Source organism: Caloenas nicobarica, chromosome 10 (assembly GCF_036013445.1).
Source record: "Caloenas nicobarica isolate bCalNic1 chromosome 10, bCalNic1.hap1, whole genome shotgun sequence".
Classification (NCBI taxonomy): domain Eukaryota; kingdom Metazoa; phylum Chordata; class Aves; order Columbiformes; family Columbidae; genus Caloenas; species Caloenas nicobarica.
In genome coordinates, this window is record NC_088254.1 from 10,884,302 (window position 1) to 10,903,832 (window position 19,531).

Here is a 19,531-nt window from a genome sequence, read left to right on the forward strand (position 1 = left end):
AGATTTTCTTACTCTTACAATGCTTCTGAAGTGCCATAGTTGTCAGTAGAAAGACCTGGTGGTGTTATTTTTAGTTACATTACCTCAAAGCAGGTATTATATATGGGTGTATTTTGTAGTCATTAGAGAAAGGGAACCTGAGCGATACTTGGAAAGATGTTTCAGGTTTTTCCTTCGCTTCCACTGACCTGAGAGTAGATCTTCAGTCAGATATATCTGGCCAATTATTTTTTTTTTTAGTTGCTGGTTCCTTTTTTAAGTTGATTATTTCAATTTTGAGTGTGTTATGTTTTAAGCCAGCAGGCAGCTAAACACCACACACATTCACTCACTCCTCCTGCCTCAGTGGGATGGGGGAGAGAATCTGGAAAATAAAAAAGTAAACCTCGTGGGCTGAGATAAAGACAGTTTAATAGGAGAGAAATGGAAATAATCATAACAAATAAAACAAGTGATGCACGATGCAATTGCTCACTACCTGGTGATTGATGCTCAGCCCGTCCCCAAGCAGCAGTTACCCTGGCCAGCTTCCCTCAAAATATATACTGAGCATGATGTCCTATGGTATGGAATATCCTTTTGGATCAGCTGTCCTGGCTGTGCCTCCTCCCAGCTTCTTGTGCACCTGGCACGGCCCAAGGAGCTGGAGAGTCCTGGAGTACTTAACAACAACTAAGACATCAGTGTGTTATCAACATTATTTTCATTCTAAATCCAGAGCACAGCACTGTACCAGCTACTAGGAAGAAAATTAACTCTATCCCAGCTAAAACTAGGACAGAGTGGTAAAGCAGGAAGATTCTTTGTGGCCTGCTGGGTTGTTCAGTGTCCTAGATATTTCTCAACCACAAAGGAGTCTGATGCACCACTGGAATGAGAGGACCCTGTTGTTTCCTTCTTCGATCAGAGCAGCCATATATGATTTCAGTTGGTACTTCTGAAACTACTGTGAGTATCTAACAGTTTCACATGGAAGCTGTTGCTGGCTCTATGAAAACCCAAAACAGAATTTTACCTTCAGAAGGACACTCACTGATCAAATCCACAAAATTTTGAGTATTAAATCATGGCCCACCCACTATACTACTAGCTTGAGTACTTTTTTTGCATTTGTCCCTATGCGGAGTTAAAACAAACAAACAAAACCAAACATGCTTACAAAAACTGAGCCTGGATTCTAACTACCTTGAACACAAACGGGTGCAATCACTTGCTGGATTCTTATCCTCTGTATTTTTTCTGCTGTTATACCAGTTTAAGTTGCTCCCAGAGTTATTCCAGGATGAGGAGAAGGTCCTCAGTCCCACATCAGCAACCCCTTCAGGGCGCGTGCCTTTGTCTCGGACGGCTGTAAAACCAGCCAAGGCCAGGCCAGGTCAAGCCAGCAAGGAGCATAAGAAAACTGTGGGACATCAGGTGAGTCTGAACATGCAGCTCTATTAAATAATCTCTCCCTCTGCCTCCTGCTGTCTCGTAGGTCTCAGAGGGGGCTGGTGCTTGGCCACTCTTGTGATTTTGAAACAGATGCAGCTGATCATTATTTACATTTTGGAGCAAATATACCTTAATTATTAATACATTTTGGGCCACAGTTTCAGGGAGCTCAGTTCTTACTGTGGTGCCAAAGCTGAAACTCAGTCAAAAGCTGAAAATTACTCAGTCTATCCCATGTTTTTGTAATTTATCACATGCTGATATAGTAGCTTTACTTCTGTAAAGCCCAACACTTAGAAATCTCACTGTAACATAATTCACCCAAAGATGGTATCTGAAGCTAAAATCTACTGCCATAACAAAACCAAGATGGTGTTTAGTACCAAAAACTTTATTACAAATAAACAAATATCCCTAGGTCCACTTCCAGAGTTTATCTCAAGCATGACTGAGCTTGTTGAGGCTATTCCCTGATATTTTTCCCTTTTTCTTTTCCAAAGTTTCGAAACTCTCTTCATCTGCTGATGGAAACCCTAAACGCTACAACTCCACACTACGTTCGCTGTATTAAGCCTAACGACTTCAAATTTCCTTTCACGTAAGCTGGTTCATGTTTATGGCTCCTATAGGCTGTGCCTGGGAGGGAGTTACCCAAGGCCTCAGAGGATCAAGGTTCTGCTAAACCTTGCTCACTCCCGAGTGAAGTGGTGGGTCTCCTTTCTCTCGTTATGGACTCATTGTGCATGTGTACATGTACTTACAGTAGGAGATGTTTTTAGAGAGAGAAATACTTCCTGATACTTTTTTTTGTTTATGGTGGTATATGAGAAAAATGCCACCATTTACATTGCTAGCTGTGTTAGACGTGACTGGCAGTTTGCACTCCTCGAGTTCATTTGCCATTTGCTGGAGTTTGCTTTTGCAGATTCCAGCATCATATTCCTTATCTTTTTTTCCACATATGAACTTAGAGCTTTTCTCAGATGTCTGCTTAAAATCTGGGCACACGGGGACTCGGGTGGCTGTGGGGCAGGCCCATGGGAGGCAGGACAGGACGAGCAGCTTTGCAGCAGCCGACGGGCTGGGGCAGTTCCCCGGGCAGGCTGTCCTCTGCTATCGCCCAGTTGCAGGAGCACTCGCTGGACTTGTTAACCACCCAGCACATCCCACCCCTGCTCCCGCTCCTTGCCACTCCTGTCCTGGGTGTGCGCAGGGCCAGGGGTCCCATGTAGCGCAAAACTAGCCCTGCACCCACAGGTTCTTTTTATTCCTACATAGATTTGATGAAAAGCGGGCAGTGCAGCAGCTGAGAGCTTGTGGTGTCCTGGAGACCATCCGAATCAGTGCAGCTGGCTTCCCCTCCAGGTGTGTTTGCTGCTTTTTAGATTGCTTTCAGCTGCAGTTCTTTTTTTTTAAGAGAATTATTCGTTGTTGAGACTGACACTGCCTCTGTTTTTGGGACAGGTGGACGTACCAAGAGTTCTTCAGCCGTTACCGTGTTCTCATGAAGCAGAGAGATGTCCTTAGTGACCGAAAGCAGACATGTAAAAATGTCCTGGAGAAGCTGATTCTGGTACTAGACTTAGTGCTGAGAGTATCTGGAATCTGAAGGGAGTAAAAGGGTCCCTTAAGTACTTCTACAAAGTCCTGAACGAGTAAACCAGGAGTGTCAAGCTCATGTTCACCGGGGGCCACATCAGCCTCGCCATTGCCTTCAAAGGGCCGAATGTAATTTGAAGACTGTATAGATGTAACTACTCCTACATTTGTACAGTCCTAAAATTACATTCGGCCCTTTGAAGGCAACGGTGAGGCTGATGTGGCCCCCGGTGAACATGAGTTTGACACCTGTGCACTAAACTGTAGAATTTCCCAGTGTATCGCCGGAAAGGAAGATAGTGATTTTAAGTGTGGGTGGGTTAAGGGTGAACCTTATCTTGCTTAATAGGAAGATATATTAACCACACCTTAAGTAAGATGTAGTTATCTGGAAATTTTCTAACGTGGAGGCGTTTCTGTTTGGGAATGTATTTGTGTCTTTCACACTGCTCCTCTCAGCTCCTGTGCCCAAGTCAACCTTTTTCACTCCTTTCGTGCTCGTGACACTTTCTCCCTGCTTAGCACTGTGGTTGTCCTCGTACCCCGGCAGCTTCCTGCTTTCCTTCCTACCCCCAGCTGCAGCCCTGCGTGCCCAGGCTGTGCATCCACAGCACTGCTGGTGCACCTGAACTGATGAGTTTCTGGGGATTTCTTAAGGACCACTGGAGAGCGGAGGGCCGGCAGGCTCCAAAAAGACAGTTCCAGCCAGCTCTCTGTAGAAGGCGGTTAATTGAGACTTACTCAGAAGTGTCAGTTGGGAAGAGAAAGAGGCAAAGTTTACTGAAGATACAAAAGCAAGAAAGCTTCCCTTGCTGAACTGCAATGCCAGTGTTAGGGTGTTTATGGAAAAAGAAAAATAAATACTGTGCAGGCAGGCTGGGACTCAGCTGTTTAAATTCTGTGTCATTGGGCGGACTTAACTAAAACCTTTTCATTTACATGCATATGTCTGTATTTATAGTGTTAAGTGTATCCTAAGCTGTAGCTCTTTGGCTGCCATTCCTTTTAACTTAACATCAATCAACAAAATTAATTTTTTCAGTGTACCTTTGCATGTTCTCAGTGTTTCCCTCCAAGGAGTACTGCAGCCTGTAGAGGCAGAACATTATTCTCTTTCCGGTTTAGTTCTGAAATTTCAGATGTGTTTGAGCAGCAGTGAGATGCTTTGTTCTGGGTTAGTCCTGATGCAGTGAAGGACACGCATATGTTTGAAGCCTCAGCTGTTTTGTTTGTACTGTGTAATATGGTTGAACCTGGACCATTCAGAGGGGTCGTCTACAATTTCAGCAGGAAATAGTGCACGTGCATTGCGTGTACAACTTTCATCCTTTGGGCCCTTTGTCACCTCCTGTAGCCTTCCACATCTCTTATAATCTTTGTGGCATTCTTGTCTAAGCAAAAATCTCATGTTATTCCTTTAGGCTATGCTTTTGTGGCCTATCGTATTAATTTATTAAGAGAACCATACATAGAAAATACTCTCCTCTACTACTTAATTTAAGTCTAGTTTTACTTGAAATCTTACACAGATAACATTATCTCTTTACTAACTCTACTTTCATTTAGCCCTTTGTGCCTTTTTTTATCCGCTAACATATAATGCTGTAACTGATCCTCTTTTTACCTCTGAAAATAGGACAAGGATAAGTACCAGTTTGGTAAGACAAAAATATTTTTCCGGGCTGGTCAAGTAGCCTATCTGGAAAAAATAAGGGCAGATAAGTTGAGAGCTGCCTGTATTCGCATCCAAAAGATGATCCGAGGCTGGCTGATGCGAAAGAAGTACGTGCGTATGAGGAAGGCTGCCATCACCATTCAGAGATATGTCAGAGGGTACCAGGCACGATGGTAAGCGATGCTCGTGGGAAAACCCCCACTAGCCTCAATTCAGATCCCTTTAAGTAGGACATTTAAATGTGATACATTTGTTCTCTCCTTCCTATGCTAGCTGAGAGGAAATAATTTTCCAGGGAAATGAAGGAAATAGAAAATAATGAGTGTGTCTGTCCTGCCTGGTTTTGACCTTCCTGAGAGGACAGTAGCACCTTGGCTGTGTGATGCTTAGAACAGCAGGTCGTTAGCAGGAACAGAGTACAGGTAGCACTAGGAGACGTGTTGCAGGTGACGTAGAGTGGGACTCTTGGCCGAGTCCTTGTTGCTCAGTTTCCATGTGCCCTCCCAGGTGGGTCCGTCTGTCCTGCTGGAGAAGCCATTCCCCATCCAGGGTGCAGCTACATCAGTCAGAGTCATTTGTGTGGATTGACTTCTGAGGAATGGCCATGAAAGAGCCAGAGTAAAGTGTGTAGGAGTGCAGGTGGTATCATTCAAAGATGAGGTGGTTATGAAGACTGTAAGAATCAAAGATGCTCTGTAATTGTCTTGCTGAGGGGGCCAAGAATGAGGAACCATTTTCTACAGGTTGAAGGTTAAGAGATGAGATCTGGAAGGTGCCATAGAGGAAATAGCTTTAAAGCTGGAGAAAAGGCGATGAGAAATTAAGCTGAGTTTATCTTGTCGGTTCTATAGCACAGTTCTCAGAGGAAATGGAAACATTTCCCTGTAAAACCTTGCAAGGTTTCTGTTAATTTGCCATTCTGTTGTTCCGCCGTACAGTAGAATAGCACATAAATATGCTGTATCACTGATGACATTAAGAAGAAACTGAAGTAGAAAATGTGGCTCTTGAGAAAGAGGATAAAGTTATAGGATGTAAAAAAAATAGTGTTCAAGCACTGAAAAATAATTACAGGTGTTATTTGTAATATTCTTCTTGCTTAGCTATGCCAAGTTCCTGCGGAGAACACGGGCTGCCATCACTATCCAGAAGTTCCAGCGCATGTATGTGGTCCGCAAAAGATACCAGTGCATGCGAGATGCTACTATTGCTCTTCAGGCTCTCCTGAGAGGTTACATGGCCAGGAACAAGTACCAAATGGTAAGAAATCATCATGTTTTATGTAACTCAAGCTTTATTTCCACATACCTTCACAACAGAGCTGCTCTGTGGTATCCCCTTGGGAATATGAAATGTTTGTGTGCGTGCTGTTACGCATAATGCACAAACAAAATATCACCGCATGGACTGAAAGACAGCACCTGGAAATGAGAAAGATCCGATGCTGCAGTCAATGAACTTGTCATTTTAGAGACATTCACGTTGTCATCTAATATGGATGTACCTAGACTTTCTGTGCAGTCCGTGGAGAATCTAACAGGGATTTACAGCATTTCTCTTGAGAAAAATTCTTCATCTGTAATATAGAATGTCGAGGCACTTAAAATAAATACTGGAAATGGCCTTGTGTGAATATGCCTTCATGAGTCCAAATCAGTATTGCTCACATCAATATACATATGCAATGCACTGCTATAGCTATTCCATCCCTAATTTCAGTGATTCTGAAATGGCTGATGGAATAATACTGTTTAATGTTAGCAAAGAGGTAGTCACAAAAATAGGAGATTAAAACTTAGGTTTGTCTGTTTGTTTTTAAATTTATTGATGTTGGTTTCGTTTTAGAGAGAAATCGATATAACCCTGTCCTTGAGATATTGATAATATTTTCCTGATTATGGTTGATAAAAAATAAAAGTTCAGTTGTGAAATTAGAATTTGTTCTTCAGTGGTTACAGGGCTGGAAAGAGAATTACGATTCGAATGGTTAGTCTACAAAATGTCAACATGTTTCATGGCACATTTTTCTACGTGAATTGTTTTAACTAGGCTCAAAAGTCAGCCTCTGTTTCACTGAAAAATTAGCTGAAAAAAACAGTTTGTTTGGGGGGTTTTTTTGATTGTGTGTTTTTTTTTTTTCTTAAACAGGTAGGTGTTGAAGGAATATAACCAAAAGCAAACTAATGCTTATGTTCTATATGTTTCTCTTTTATATTTGAAGTTTCTATAATTTTTCATTTGTATTAAAGTTGCCTACACAGTCACATGCGGATATGTCTAAATTACATCATTCTAATATGTACTAACCAGAAAGCTTGAAAACAAGTAATCCCTGATAAGAATTTGTAAATACTAAGACCCCCGTGCTTGATTTGGCTGTTCTTTTGTGCAGGTATTGACTTGCCTTTTTATTGGAATTCTTAGCATTTTCGTGATTACAAGCCGTGGTTTACATTGTGAGATTATGTAAGATGTTTTTAGCAGTGATCCGACAGATGTGACAAAGTGAGACATGGATCACAGCAATACGTGGACAAAAAGCCATCCTTAGGAAAATGGGAGATGATTCTGTATGCCTGTAGTTAGTCGTGCGAGTGACACACACCTCATATGTCCTGTAGCCCAGAGTTTTATAAACCTGTTATATTCCCTCTGAATAGAGATGGCAGATTTCTGGAGGGGTCCCCGAAGGAGTGGCCAGACTTGCCTGTCAGGGAGCATCCCCCTCAAGCAGTGAATTGTTCACTACAGTAAAACATGGAGTTCTGACAAGCGTACCTGTGCTGTGCTGTGAGTGCCATGGCCTCCTAAGGTGGAATTTTATTAAAGCTGAGATACAGGAATGGCCAGAGAGAGCAGCATGGGCTTTGCATGCGATGGGCAGGTAAACAGGGTTGTTCTGAAGTTCATGGTGATTGCAAATGAGTGAAACCGAAAGGTTGCCCCATGCCGGCACACTTGGGCTGAGCCGTGACTCTGTCAGTAACATATGCTACACGTGTTGTTCCTCAGGATTGTGAAAGGTCCCTGTTGTTGTTGTTGGAAGAGAGGACATGGGTTGCAGTCACGTGGCTGGTACAAGGAATTTAGAATGGTTGAATCATCTGTTTCACACATCCTGGGGAAAGCTTCTGCCAGAGACATTGCAATGTGCTTCTCAGCTTAACAAGGAGTTTAGTTCCTCCACAGCTTTTTACATAAGATTTCCTGGGAAATACCTGGTAAATTAAGTAACTTTTGTGATACTCTCACCTTACGCTGGAGTGGCCTGTTTCCTCACTGGATTGCATGGGTGTGAGAATTCACTGGCAGATGAGGACCATCCCTGCACCATGGAGGTATTTGTTACTTTCAGACTTGAGTGAAAATGTTGTTGAAAGCTGGTGGTATTTGAGCTGTTCAGACACCTGCAGGTGACCTGAAGAACTGTTCCAGGAAACGAAGGAGGCAGGAATGCTCGCTGCATGACATGCTGTCAGAAGGACTTTGCCTTTTGACCTTGCTGTACTTTTGAGAGCTATTTCCTTACCTCCTTGTGCTATTTAACCGAGTGCAGGCATTTCAAGTCTCATTTTTTCTTTAGAAATAAATGCTAAGGGAGAAAGTCTATGGGTCTTATAATCTTGCTGCTTTGCCAGTGAACCTTTTAAATCCATTGATCTGGAAATGTAACGCTTCTAACATAGTTCATTTGCTAAGAAGTATAAAAGAAAATAAAATTGTTGTTACCCTACTGGTTTGTCTTATCAGCTTTGTAGTGTGAACTGCATATCAAATCCAAGAAGAAACATGAAATCTTAAATAGTTTTGTTCTTTAGAATGAACTGTTTAATTTACAGAAGCTTTATTAAGTGAACTCTGAAGTTCTCAGAGTCCTGGAAGCCTTGTGGGTTTGTGCGGGTTCCCCAAGCGTAGCTGTGGTCTGCTAGAATTGCAGGGATCTCTGGTTGAATCAGTAGGTGAAAGATCCAAAAACAAATAGTAGACTCTATGTAGTGTAAGCTTCTGGCTAACACTCTGATGAAGGTTGCTCGCATTCTTGACTGGTTTTCATTAACTATTATTTATTTTTAAATTATGATTTTTTTTTTTCACCTCAACGCTATGATTTAAATTTCTGCCATGAAATAAGTTGAAATTCTTACAATATAAAATTTCTGATTAGAATAAATTGAGATTTTTTCATGCTGGCAAGTCTCAGATATGTCAAAAAAGAGTGGTGGGGAAAAAAAGGGAAAAAATGACTGGAACTTGTAGTTTGGTCAGCTAGACTACGGCTGCTGTTTTTAACAGCTGCCACAATTTACTCAGCGTTCTAGTGTGTACTAGCGGCATTGCACATCAAGTGTGGTAATTTTAAACTTTGTATTGATTAATCCTATGCAGCATATGTCAATGAATCTAAGACGTTTCAAGATAAAAGGTTCAGTAAAAGAAAAAAGGATTGTATTTGTAATCTTGCCAACAGGTACCATATATTTTTGTAATTAGCTTGGATCTGACATCAACACAAAGGAATGCCTGATTCTTCCATGTGCATCCAGTTCTTGCTTTCCATGTTTTTCCTTCTGGTTCCTTTTCATTTCATTCCCTGTCGTCTTCCTTATTCCTGTCTTTTCCTCTTCTTTTTTGTTTAAATTAATTCCATATTAATTTCCTGTTACTCTTCACCAGAATTTTCTCTTTTCAGGCTGGGGTGTCTCTATGTGTACATCATTTTTACACCTGTCATTATGGAGTCTGTTTAACTGAGCAGGTGAGGTTTGCAGCTCTAATAGCCCTTGTGGTGTTTTTTCTTAACTGTAGATGCTTCGGGAGCACAAGTCTATTATTATTCAGAAACATGTCAGAGGCTGGCTGGCTCGAGTGCACTACAGCAGGACCTTGAAGGCAATTGTTTATTTGCAATGCTGCTACCGGCGCATGATGGCCAAGAGGGAGCTGAAGAAACTGAAGATAGAGGCCCGGTCTGTAGAACGCTACAAGAAGCTTCACATTGGCTTGGAGAACAAGATCATGCAGCTGCAGCGAAAAATTGATGAGCAGGTAAAAGCTCCTTGGCCTCAGAGAAAATATTTAGCAATCTTGTATGACCTTTCTCAGTAGCACTGTGGGCATTCACAGAAAGATGCACTGAATTTTCATTGTAAGGTATCAGTTCTCTTTTCTGCTGAAGAACATTAATAGAAGAGAAAGGGAGGCCACAGTAGAACTGAAACAGTAAAGCATCCATTTGTGCCTCTCAGCAGCATGGAGAGAAAACGTCTACTCCCTTATGTCAGTGTTTCATTGAAGCACGTCAGTTGCTCTGTTTAAGGGGAAGGTGAGGTGATGGTGTTTGATATGTGTGGGCTCCCTGTCTGATTTGAGTTTGGGATGTTAATGTGTAGGCTTAGAGGCTGGACTGTTCTGTCATCTCGTTAGGCAATTCTGCAAAAACAGACTGAAACTTTTTGGAAATGAGGAAGCTGCTTTTTGCTCCCATGTCTGGGTATATTCTGTAGGGAACTAGAAGGCTCCCTTAAACCAGAACTTCTCCAGCAGCTGCTATGTTTGTGTTGTGTTTTGCAAAGAACAAAGAATACAAATCTCTGCTGGAGAAGATGAGCAACCTGGAGATCACATACAGTACAGAGACAGAGAAGCTGCGGAGTGATGTGGAGAGGCTTCGGATGAGTGAAGAGGAGGCTAAAAATGCGACCAACCGTGTCCTCAGCCTTCAGGAGGAGATCGCCAAGCTCCAGAAGGAGCTGCACCAAACTCAGTCTGAGAAGAAGACCATTGAGGAATGGGCAGACAAATACAAACACGAAACGGAGCAGGCAAGTGTGCAGTCTCAGGTGCATCAGAAGGTTCATAGGGGCCTGGTGTCCACTCACGTTTTGCCCAGGCTTAACTGCTTCAGTTGTGTGGCTGATATTTTTGCAGTATTTTTAAGCAGTGTTATATCTGTACAATCCTAAATAGACTTGATACCTAAATAACTCCACCTGTGGTAGAAAAACATACTAAATCTGTATATTGTATGTAAATATATGTATTCAATCTGTTTAGATTTTGATATTGAAAGTGTTTGCAAATCCAAATACTTAAGCTTCCTCAATTAGTCAGAGCCAGGGCTTTCATAAAATGAAGTCATTGTACCTACCTAGAGTCTAATCACATAGATAATCTGTCCCATATACAGTATTCAAAGGAACCTGCTTATATCCTACTTAATTTAAACAATTAGCCTACTGAACACATGTATGTGTGCACAGCCTAGTTCAACAGGTTTCGACTAACCCCTTATCGTTGCTTTAACCATGAACATATGAAACAGGTTCTTTCCTGTCAAGATTACTTGCTGATAACAGTGCAAGTTTTGAATCTTGGAAGATCCATTCCATCATTAGGTGATGCTGCAGCGACACATTTCAAGATCAGATAAGCATAAGCAAAAGTATTAATTGATTAAGCAAAGGGAAGGCATAGCAATCATAATCAGAGACAACTGAGAAACTGGCAAAGCTGGGCACAGTTAAAGTGGCACAACTTTCGGGCAGAGGCAAAATGTTAGATTATGGTGTTACCCAGCACAATGGCATATACAACAGAAGTACCAAATGTCTTCCAATTTTAGGAATATTTCTATTTTAAGGAATAAATTACATCTTTGGGATGTTACTGAAAAATATTATGGCACAGTGGCGTGGTTCAATGTAGTTTTGGCATCTAATCAGCAATGGAGTGCAGAATGGACAGGGGAATCTGCAGTGGGACATATTTAAGACGTGTAATTTGGGAAATGAAAATGTCATAACTTAATTCACTGAATTCATTCTCTGAGGAAAAGTTTAAGTATTTGAACTCTTACAAGAAAGATGTAGTTGCTGTTAGAGCTACTGCTGAAAGATGAACTGCATTCTGAGTCAAATATTTCATTATCTCTGTAGCTGGTATCAGAGCTGAAAGAACAGAACACATTACTGAAAACAGAAAAGGAGGAGCTGAACCGCCGCATCCATGACCAGGCGAGGGAAATAACAGGTTGGCTCTGTTCTCTTCACTCAGGGTTTCAACTTCATGTTACATTGTAAAGCAACATTCTACTGCATAGATTGGGCTAATTTGCCTTAGTTTGCATTCCTTTTTAGTTTAATGGTTTCATGTATTTGTTTTAAGAACTCACGTGCATCAGAATTATTTACTATTTGAGTTTCCATGAAGTCCCAAGGGTTTGGAGGTCTTTTTGGTGACAGTGACTGCTACAAAGTATTTTACTTTTAAAAAGAAAGGAGAGTGTAACGCTAGATGTGAAGGCTGTGATGGAGGCAGCTGCGATGAGGCAAGTCCATGTGCTTGAGGCATAAAGCATCTCACATTTTGCTTTTCACATAATGCAGCACTGGGCTAGTGCCCCTTCTTCCTCCCTCCTGGAACTACTAATGCAAGGTATTAGCAGAGTAACTAATTCGATGGAGTGAACCCTTCTGTGGTTACCACAATAATGCTTTGGTCCTTCATATATTTGGCTTAATGTTTGCCTACAGAAGCACTGACACCACACACCAGCTTCAGACAGCAGACTGTTTCACCATCTGCGTTCCTCGTGCAGACACACACCTGTACCTCCAGGATGGCTGCACCGCCTGGTAGGTAGAACTGGAGTTCTCATTTTGGATTCCTGTTCTTCATGGCAGAGACGATGGAGAAAAAGCTAGTGGAGGAAACAAAACAGCTAGAGCTAGATCTGAATGATGAACGGTTACGGTACCAGAACCTCCTGAATGAGTTCAGCCGTTTAGAGGAGCGGTATGATGACCTCAAGGATGAAATGAACTTAATGGTGGTAAGTGGCTAAACATCTGAGAAATCAGAAGCTGTTCACAAATGTATTTAGGCAGAATCTCGTGGTATGAGTTAGTAACTGATTCTGCTGTCAGCTGTGTGGTGTGGTGGTGGCCTGTACCTGAAAAGAGAATTTGTCTTTTAAAATATCGATTAATTAGATCAGCTCAGCCAAAACAAATACATTTAAAATTTGTGGTTAATTTTTTAAAAAATTTGCACGTATGTGAAGAAGGCTAAATTTCTGCTGTGACTTTGCTAGTGGCATGACATGTGCTGTCCGCCCTTGTTTTGCCCTGAAGTTATTTGTATGTGCCAGAGTTGTTTGTACCTCATTCATGCAATGTTAAATTTGAAGTAGTTCTATGAATATATTATGTGGCAGGAAGAAAAAATATTCCTCAATACAATGTCTGGAAAGTTAGAGAATTGCTGCGAGCTTTTTCTTTTCCACAAAATGCTGTGTTGTTGCTTGATTTTGCTTTCTGCAGCAATACTTGATGGTGCAGGATCTGACCTGTATCCATAGATTTGATTGGAACTACATCTCCTAGGCTTTAGGTGACATGAGAGACCAGAATAAAAAATCTTTTCTTACAAATTTTGATAGCTGTGAAGTAACACCAAACATTACAAGCTATCAAAAGCTAAATTATAGGTTGTGAAGTGACAGTCACAGGGAAGACCATGCAGTGGTATTGATTTGTTTCATTTGCACTCCAGAGCATCCCCAAGCCTGGACACAAAAGAACGGATTCAACTCACAGTAGCAATGAATCTGAATATACTTTTAGCTCTGAGATCACAGAAGCAGAAGACTTACCAGTGAGGATGGAGGTAATGTTAAAAAATCCCCACAACTTTTCCTTGATCAATGGTTGCATTCATTCCTGTCTTTTTTTCATATGTGTTTGTGAACACCATGACGTTATATTGAGATATCTAATGCTTCAATCCAGCTTTTTCCACTCCTATTTTGAAAACAGCTCATTCTCTACTTAGTTGTGGTCCTGTGTAAAAAGGGAAGTGTGCTTTGAATTCTTCTGTGTTACAGTAAACATAGACTAAGGTACTTGTCTGTCCAGTTCCTTAGCATCTGTAAAACATTTACTCGCCAGTGTTTGTAAGCACAAAGTGGGAACAGAGAAAACCGGTGAGACTTGCTGAGAAGTCTGTATACTGTACAGTCAAGGATTAACGGTGGTGAAGTGGCTAGCCACGTCCTTAGTAGCTACTTGGAATGGGTTCCCTGTTAGACGTGAAAACCTCATATTGGTTCATTTTTCCTCTATTTCATAGAGACGAATAGAACCCTGAGAATGTACTATGCCTTTGCATGTGGAGTGATACAAATCCCAGGACATTTAAAATTTTTCAGAAAGATGACTCTCTTGATTCAGCTAACGAATAATAATCCTGGATCATTTGTGGTGCAGCTCCAAGCCTTTCTTAGTATTTTCCAAGATAACTCCCCACTTTGTCCATCCCAAAGAAGTGGGACTGCTAACACGGCAGAGAGCCAGCAGGCTGATGGTCTGACTGTCCTTGGCAGTTTGCAGATGCAAAGCTTTTCCTGTGCATCCTAGACATCTTCTTCAGTGTGAGCCATGGCACAGCTCACTCCATTTGCCCTTTATCTGGGTTAGTTATCTCCACAGTTGCTTTTTACAGGCTGTCATTACTGGTTTTGAAAGCCTCCGCAGAAAATTGTTTTCTACTATGGATGCAAATATCCTGACATGTTGATGCTGCCACATATTCTGTGTGGACTCTTTCATCATTTGCCTTCCCACTTTCATTTTTCACCTGGCACAATTGTCTCAGAAGGGTGGTCCTACATTCATGAATAATCAGGAAAAGGACAGCGCAACTACATGTGATTAGATTTCACGTATGAGCCAAATGTCATCTTTTCCTTTGGCTAAATAGACTTACTGAATTTGCTGTTCTAGGCCCAGTTTTGGTTTTTGGAATATAAATGAAAAAATTAACTCACACAGGACTGTGAATAAATACAGCACTGAGAAGATTAAATCTGTATTTGTTTAACCCCTGAAGATTTCAAATTCCAGTTTGACTTTAGACTGATGATATATATTAATGATGCTAAACTACATTAAAAATAGTGTTCATGTCAATACGAACTGGAAAACTCAAAAGTCTTCCTGAGCTGTTGGTGTGGTTTCTGACTCTTCTCCTCAAAATTAAAAGGAGATGAAGTGGAAATGGTTGTGCTTGCTTGTCTGCTACAGTCATTAATTTTTTAGTTCCTTTTCTAGGCTTCGAAATTTTATGGTGCACTTCATAGTAAATGCTTTGATCTTCTCATTACATAAAGTACGAAATGGCTGATGGACAATTTCTTATTTACCTTCAGATTACAAATGCTTGTCCTTACCCAGAAAATAGTGAGAAAGCTAGTGAATTAAGCCCAGAACAGGCTGCATTATTAGCATAGTAAAGGGAAAAAGGCATAAAATATCTCTTCTGACACCTATTTATGTCACATCCCACTATATTAACCTGTAAGTCAGCAGAGAGATTTCTTTGTAGCTGAAGAACTTACTGTAGAAATAATTAAAAATGAAAAAAAAAGCCTCTATTTACAGTTGTTTCCAGGTGAGTCTAACCGCAGACTTTTTTTCTCGTTTCCCCCTCCAAACAAGTAAGAATAAAAGGTATGCTTAATTATAGATCTCCTGTCTGCTAGGTAGTCTCTAGTGCTTTCTTTTGCTAGGCTTTAGGCTTAGAAATGCTTTATACTAGTAGATCCTTTTTTAAAATAGCATTTGACAGCTGATGAAATATTTTAGATGCCAATAGTCAACTCTCAGAATCAAGTAATGTTTCTGTGTTCCTGTCTTTCCCCAGTCTGTTTCCCATCTTTACTCACTGTCGTGATTCCTGGTGATGTGGAAGGGGAATATTTCTTGACTTCCTTCTGTTCTTTCTAAAGCAGGAACCAAGTGAGAAAAAGGCACCATTGGATATGTCTCTGTTCCTCAAGCTGCAGAAACGGGTTACAGAGCTGGAGCAAGAAAAGCAATCCCTGCAGGATGAGCTGGACAGAAAGGAAGAACAAGCTCTCCGTGCTAAAGCTAAGGTGGACTCCTAGCTGATTAAATGCTGACACCAGAGTGTCCCTTCTTGTGAAACAGCAGCTGTGTGAATGCTGACGGGCTTTCACTAAATCCTAATCTTCCTCTAGTACTTGCTTTATTTAACAATGAGTTTTATGCCTGGGGCTGGTTATTTAGTTTTCCAAGGTCCTGGAGGTCCTCTGATGGAAGTTAACAAGAACAAAAAGTGCGAAGGACTTTGCTTAAAATCAAAACAAAACAAAGGCTGTATTTATTAACTAAAAGCAACATAGAAATTCTACTTAAATGATTGGAAAGAATGAGTAATTGTTCGTTTAGGCAGAATAAGAAGTGTTTCAACCAGAATGCAAAACCAAAGCACTGGGATTAGACATGTTTAGCAGATTTTATTTGAAGTTCTTCTCTGATTTGGTCTCCTTAAGTATTTATAAAAATCTGAAAAAGGTTTTGGCAATTGTTTCTTATTATTCTTCCACCAGTGAATTTCTTGATCGTCCTGGCATTCATCCTGCTCTTTTTTGTTACCAGTGACAGTAGTGGGATTCGTACATTATTTTATTCATATTTACCAATTACGAGTCATAAATTCAAAAGTAAATTAAAGGAGACAATGCCAGTATTCAAACTAAAACACTCAGCAGTACCAGGATATTTTCCAGTTTTATAGGAAAATAATTTCAGCTCCTTTTCCTGCCTCAACTAAATTAAAGAATAGAAAGGATTGGATTTTTATTTTTCACACTCATCTGTATTCTTTCATAGGAGGAGGAAAGGCCTCCCATAAGAGGTGCAGAGTTGGAGTATGAGTCGCTCAAGGTAATTCTACAAAGGATGTTTCTGTTATTTTCTAGTGAGAATGTTGTCACCAATTGTATGTGGTGGCATAGCAAATTACATCAGCCCTCCTGTTTCAGAGTATTTGCTGGAGAAACTAGAACAAAAATTCCCCAGCAGTCTTTTTATTGTAGGATCGTCCTTTTTGAGGTGTTGAATGTGTGGCTGTGGCTGCAGAATAAAAAGATCCCCTGAACCAGGGGGAGTTCTCTGTTAGGACAGCTTGCAAGTTACTTTGAGAAAAAATACAGTGATAAGTGTATCCCTCTTTTCCAAACACATCGTTTAAATTAATGCATACCTTGGATCACTAAAACTACAAATATTTCCTAATATGACTGAATGATGCAGAATCTTCTTAGCCTGCTGACCAGTATTCATTGTGAAGTTAATTTTTTTTGTTAAGAAGAGAATAAGAGGAAAAAAAAAAAATTGGTAGTTTTTTTCCCATTAAATCGGTATGATTCATGTATATATGTTCTGATTTTGCTCTTCAGACAAAAAGTTACTCCTGTCAGTGAAATCCTCCCAGGCACTATTCGTCATAGTCAGGAGGCCAGGGATATGGGAGACACTGATTGATTTGTTGTAGTTACTCATCGTTTTTACTGTTTCTATCCCTAGTTTTGTACCTGTGATTTATAGGCACATTGGAAGCTGCTGGGTGACATAATTGTCCCTGTTTCTTGCAGCGTCAAGAACTTGAGTCTGAGAATAAAAAACTGAAGAATGAGTTGAATGAGCTGCAGAAGGCCCTCACAGAAACGCGATCTCCAGAGGTAACTGCTCCCGGTGCCCCTGCGTATCGAGTCCTCCTGGATCAGCTCACTTCAGTAAGTGAAGAGCTTGAAGTACGTAAGGAAGAAGTCCTCATCCTGAGGTCTCAGCTTGTGAGCCAGAAAGAGGCTATTCAACCCAAGGTAAATAACAGTCAGCAAACGCACTGTGTAGTAAAGGTACCCTGCATCACCGACATGCTTTAATGAAACAACGTCCTTGAAAAGGCAGAAAAAGGTAGTCTAGGTTTGGAAGCTTTTCTAAGCGTAATCCCTTGATCCGTTGTTAGTGCACATATTGCAGCAGTCCGGATTGGGAGAGTCTATTAATGAACCAATTTGGGGTTTGTCTACCGACATTCATATAAAGATATCATACTGATCACAGCAGGCTGGCAGGATGATCTGGCCAGGATCTCCCCAGACTCCTTTAACAATGCAGAAATAAATCTCATTTGGAGCAGTATCATTTCTCTAGTGAGTATTTAGTTTGACTGGAAAATTTATTTAGGAATTCTTTTTAATTAATCGTTCAGTAAGAGGTACAAGGAACAATTTCTTCTAAATCTATGCAGGGTCGTAGATGATTGCAAATAAATAACATCTCATAAAGATGACCTACGAAGATAAACTCCATATTATTGCTTGATAGGTGCTATGTGGCTTTGTTGAGGAGAGTAGATTACAACTACTGAAATGCATATCTACTAAAAAGCTCTAATTCTGGTGAGACACTTAAAGAAGTAATAGCTTTGAAAATAAGAGTCATTCAACCTGAAAAGGTATCACGTAAATCCAGGAGCTAGTCATTTCCATTGAACTGAGCTATCAAGTGTTTCATAACTGCAGCAAGGAACGAACAGATGTGTTGTCTTTCCTTTGCTGCTGCAAAGGTATGTTTATATTTGTCGTAAATAAATTGTTTGTGATGCATGACGGTGTACATACCTTGTTTTAAATGATTAATTTTAATGAAAACAAAACTCATCATTCTGTAATATTTACAACATTGTAAATAAGTACTTGAATAGTAAATCCTTTAATAACTTATTTTCAGCAATGGTGGGATACGAGTGTTATTTTTACAGCAGTTATGAGTATAAGGGAAATATGAAGGTGACCTGTGGGATGGCTAACAGCCAGTTTGCAGATAGCTTCTGCTTCTTAGATTGAACAGCTGCAGCACAGACAGATTTTTTTTTTTAATGATTTGTTTGTCTTCTTTCTTGCCTACCGATTTGATTACCAGGAGGATAAGGTACACATTTTCTTCTACAGTTATAAACCAGAACTCTTAAATGCTAAAAAAACCTTTAACAATACTTGAGCTGTCATTTCCCTGCCTCTCATAAGTAATCTACATGTATTTAAAGTTGTTCTTGCACTTTGCTGTTATTGAACAACCTTTTTCATTATCCTATGTCCCCCATGCCCTCATCTTCCCAGTCTGCACAAGGGAACAAGTTATTTCAAAACAAGCAGATTTAACAATTTTGAACTGTTGGTTTGTGATAACCTGAACCTGAAAGGAAAGATTAAGGAATTGGTCTGGTCAGCTCATGTAGTGTGTCTTGCTGAGTGTGTAGGAGGGTAAGAGCAGCGCTGTGATTCAGGAATGAGGTCTCTATTAACTTCCAAAATCCATAATTTCCACATTTCACAAAAAAAAAAAAGGATGTGGTATGAAAAACTACCTTACTTTATAGTGTTTGTTATCACTGGCATGCAACAAACTATTGGGCTCATGTTGTGATCTGTTGATATTAGATAGGAGTTGCTGAATGTTTGATTAGAAAACGTAGTTGAGCATTTCGTATTTAGGAGTATGAGAAGCTGAACTGACTCTAAATAAAGGCTGCTAGATATTACAGCTACAGCAGGTAGGGTATTCTTGAAGATGTAAGAGTAATTATCATTTTTTTCCATCAGCAAAAAAGTAATAAATATGTTCAGACTACTAAAGCTTGATAGATTGTTAGGCGAGATAAGTAGCAGAAAAATCACAAAGATCTCATAAGGAATAATTCTTTGAGGATCTCATATTTTTATTGGTTTTCATATTAGATAATAGAAACCATACTAGGCATAGAGACTTAGACTCCAAAATTTATGTCCACAAAGTTGTTATTGTAAACACTTTGCAAAATTTTACTCAGGACAATAGCATTTGATTGTCAAAAAGAAGGCAGAATTCCATCTCTTATGTTCATTGGAGTCCTGTGGTTCCACTGTAACTATTTCACAGCAATGACTTGGATCAGACTGGCCGAGGTGACTGTAAA

The 19,531-nt window shown here is 40.3% G+C and overlaps 1 protein-coding gene across 1 annotated transcript in view; it reads left to right on the forward strand.

Annotated features, from left to right (window-relative positions):
- Positions 1-19,531, forward strand: part of MYO5A (myosin VA) — a 98,102-nt gene that overhangs the window by 59,915 nt on the left and 18,656 nt on the right. The window contains exons 15-28 of the mRNA XM_065641408.1: positions 1,255-1,416; positions 1,935-2,032; positions 2,713-2,799; positions 2,899-3,007; positions 4,670-4,881; positions 5,812-5,968; positions 9,515-9,754; positions 10,282-10,530; positions 11,644-11,737; positions 12,391-12,539; positions 13,262-13,375; positions 15,498-15,641; positions 16,402-16,455; positions 17,166-17,393. Of these exons, the coding sequence (XP_065497480.1) occupies positions 1,255-1,416; positions 1,935-2,032; positions 2,713-2,799; positions 2,899-3,007; positions 4,670-4,881; positions 5,812-5,968; positions 9,515-9,754; positions 10,282-10,530; positions 11,644-11,737; positions 12,391-12,539; positions 13,262-13,375; positions 15,498-15,641; positions 16,402-16,455; positions 17,166-17,393 (2,097 nt within the window). The remainder of the gene's footprint in view (positions 1-1,254; positions 1,417-1,934; positions 2,033-2,712; positions 2,800-2,898; positions 3,008-4,669; positions 4,882-5,811; positions 5,969-9,514; positions 9,755-10,281; positions 10,531-11,643; positions 11,738-12,390; positions 12,540-13,261; positions 13,376-15,497; positions 15,642-16,401; positions 16,456-17,165; positions 17,394-19,531) is intronic.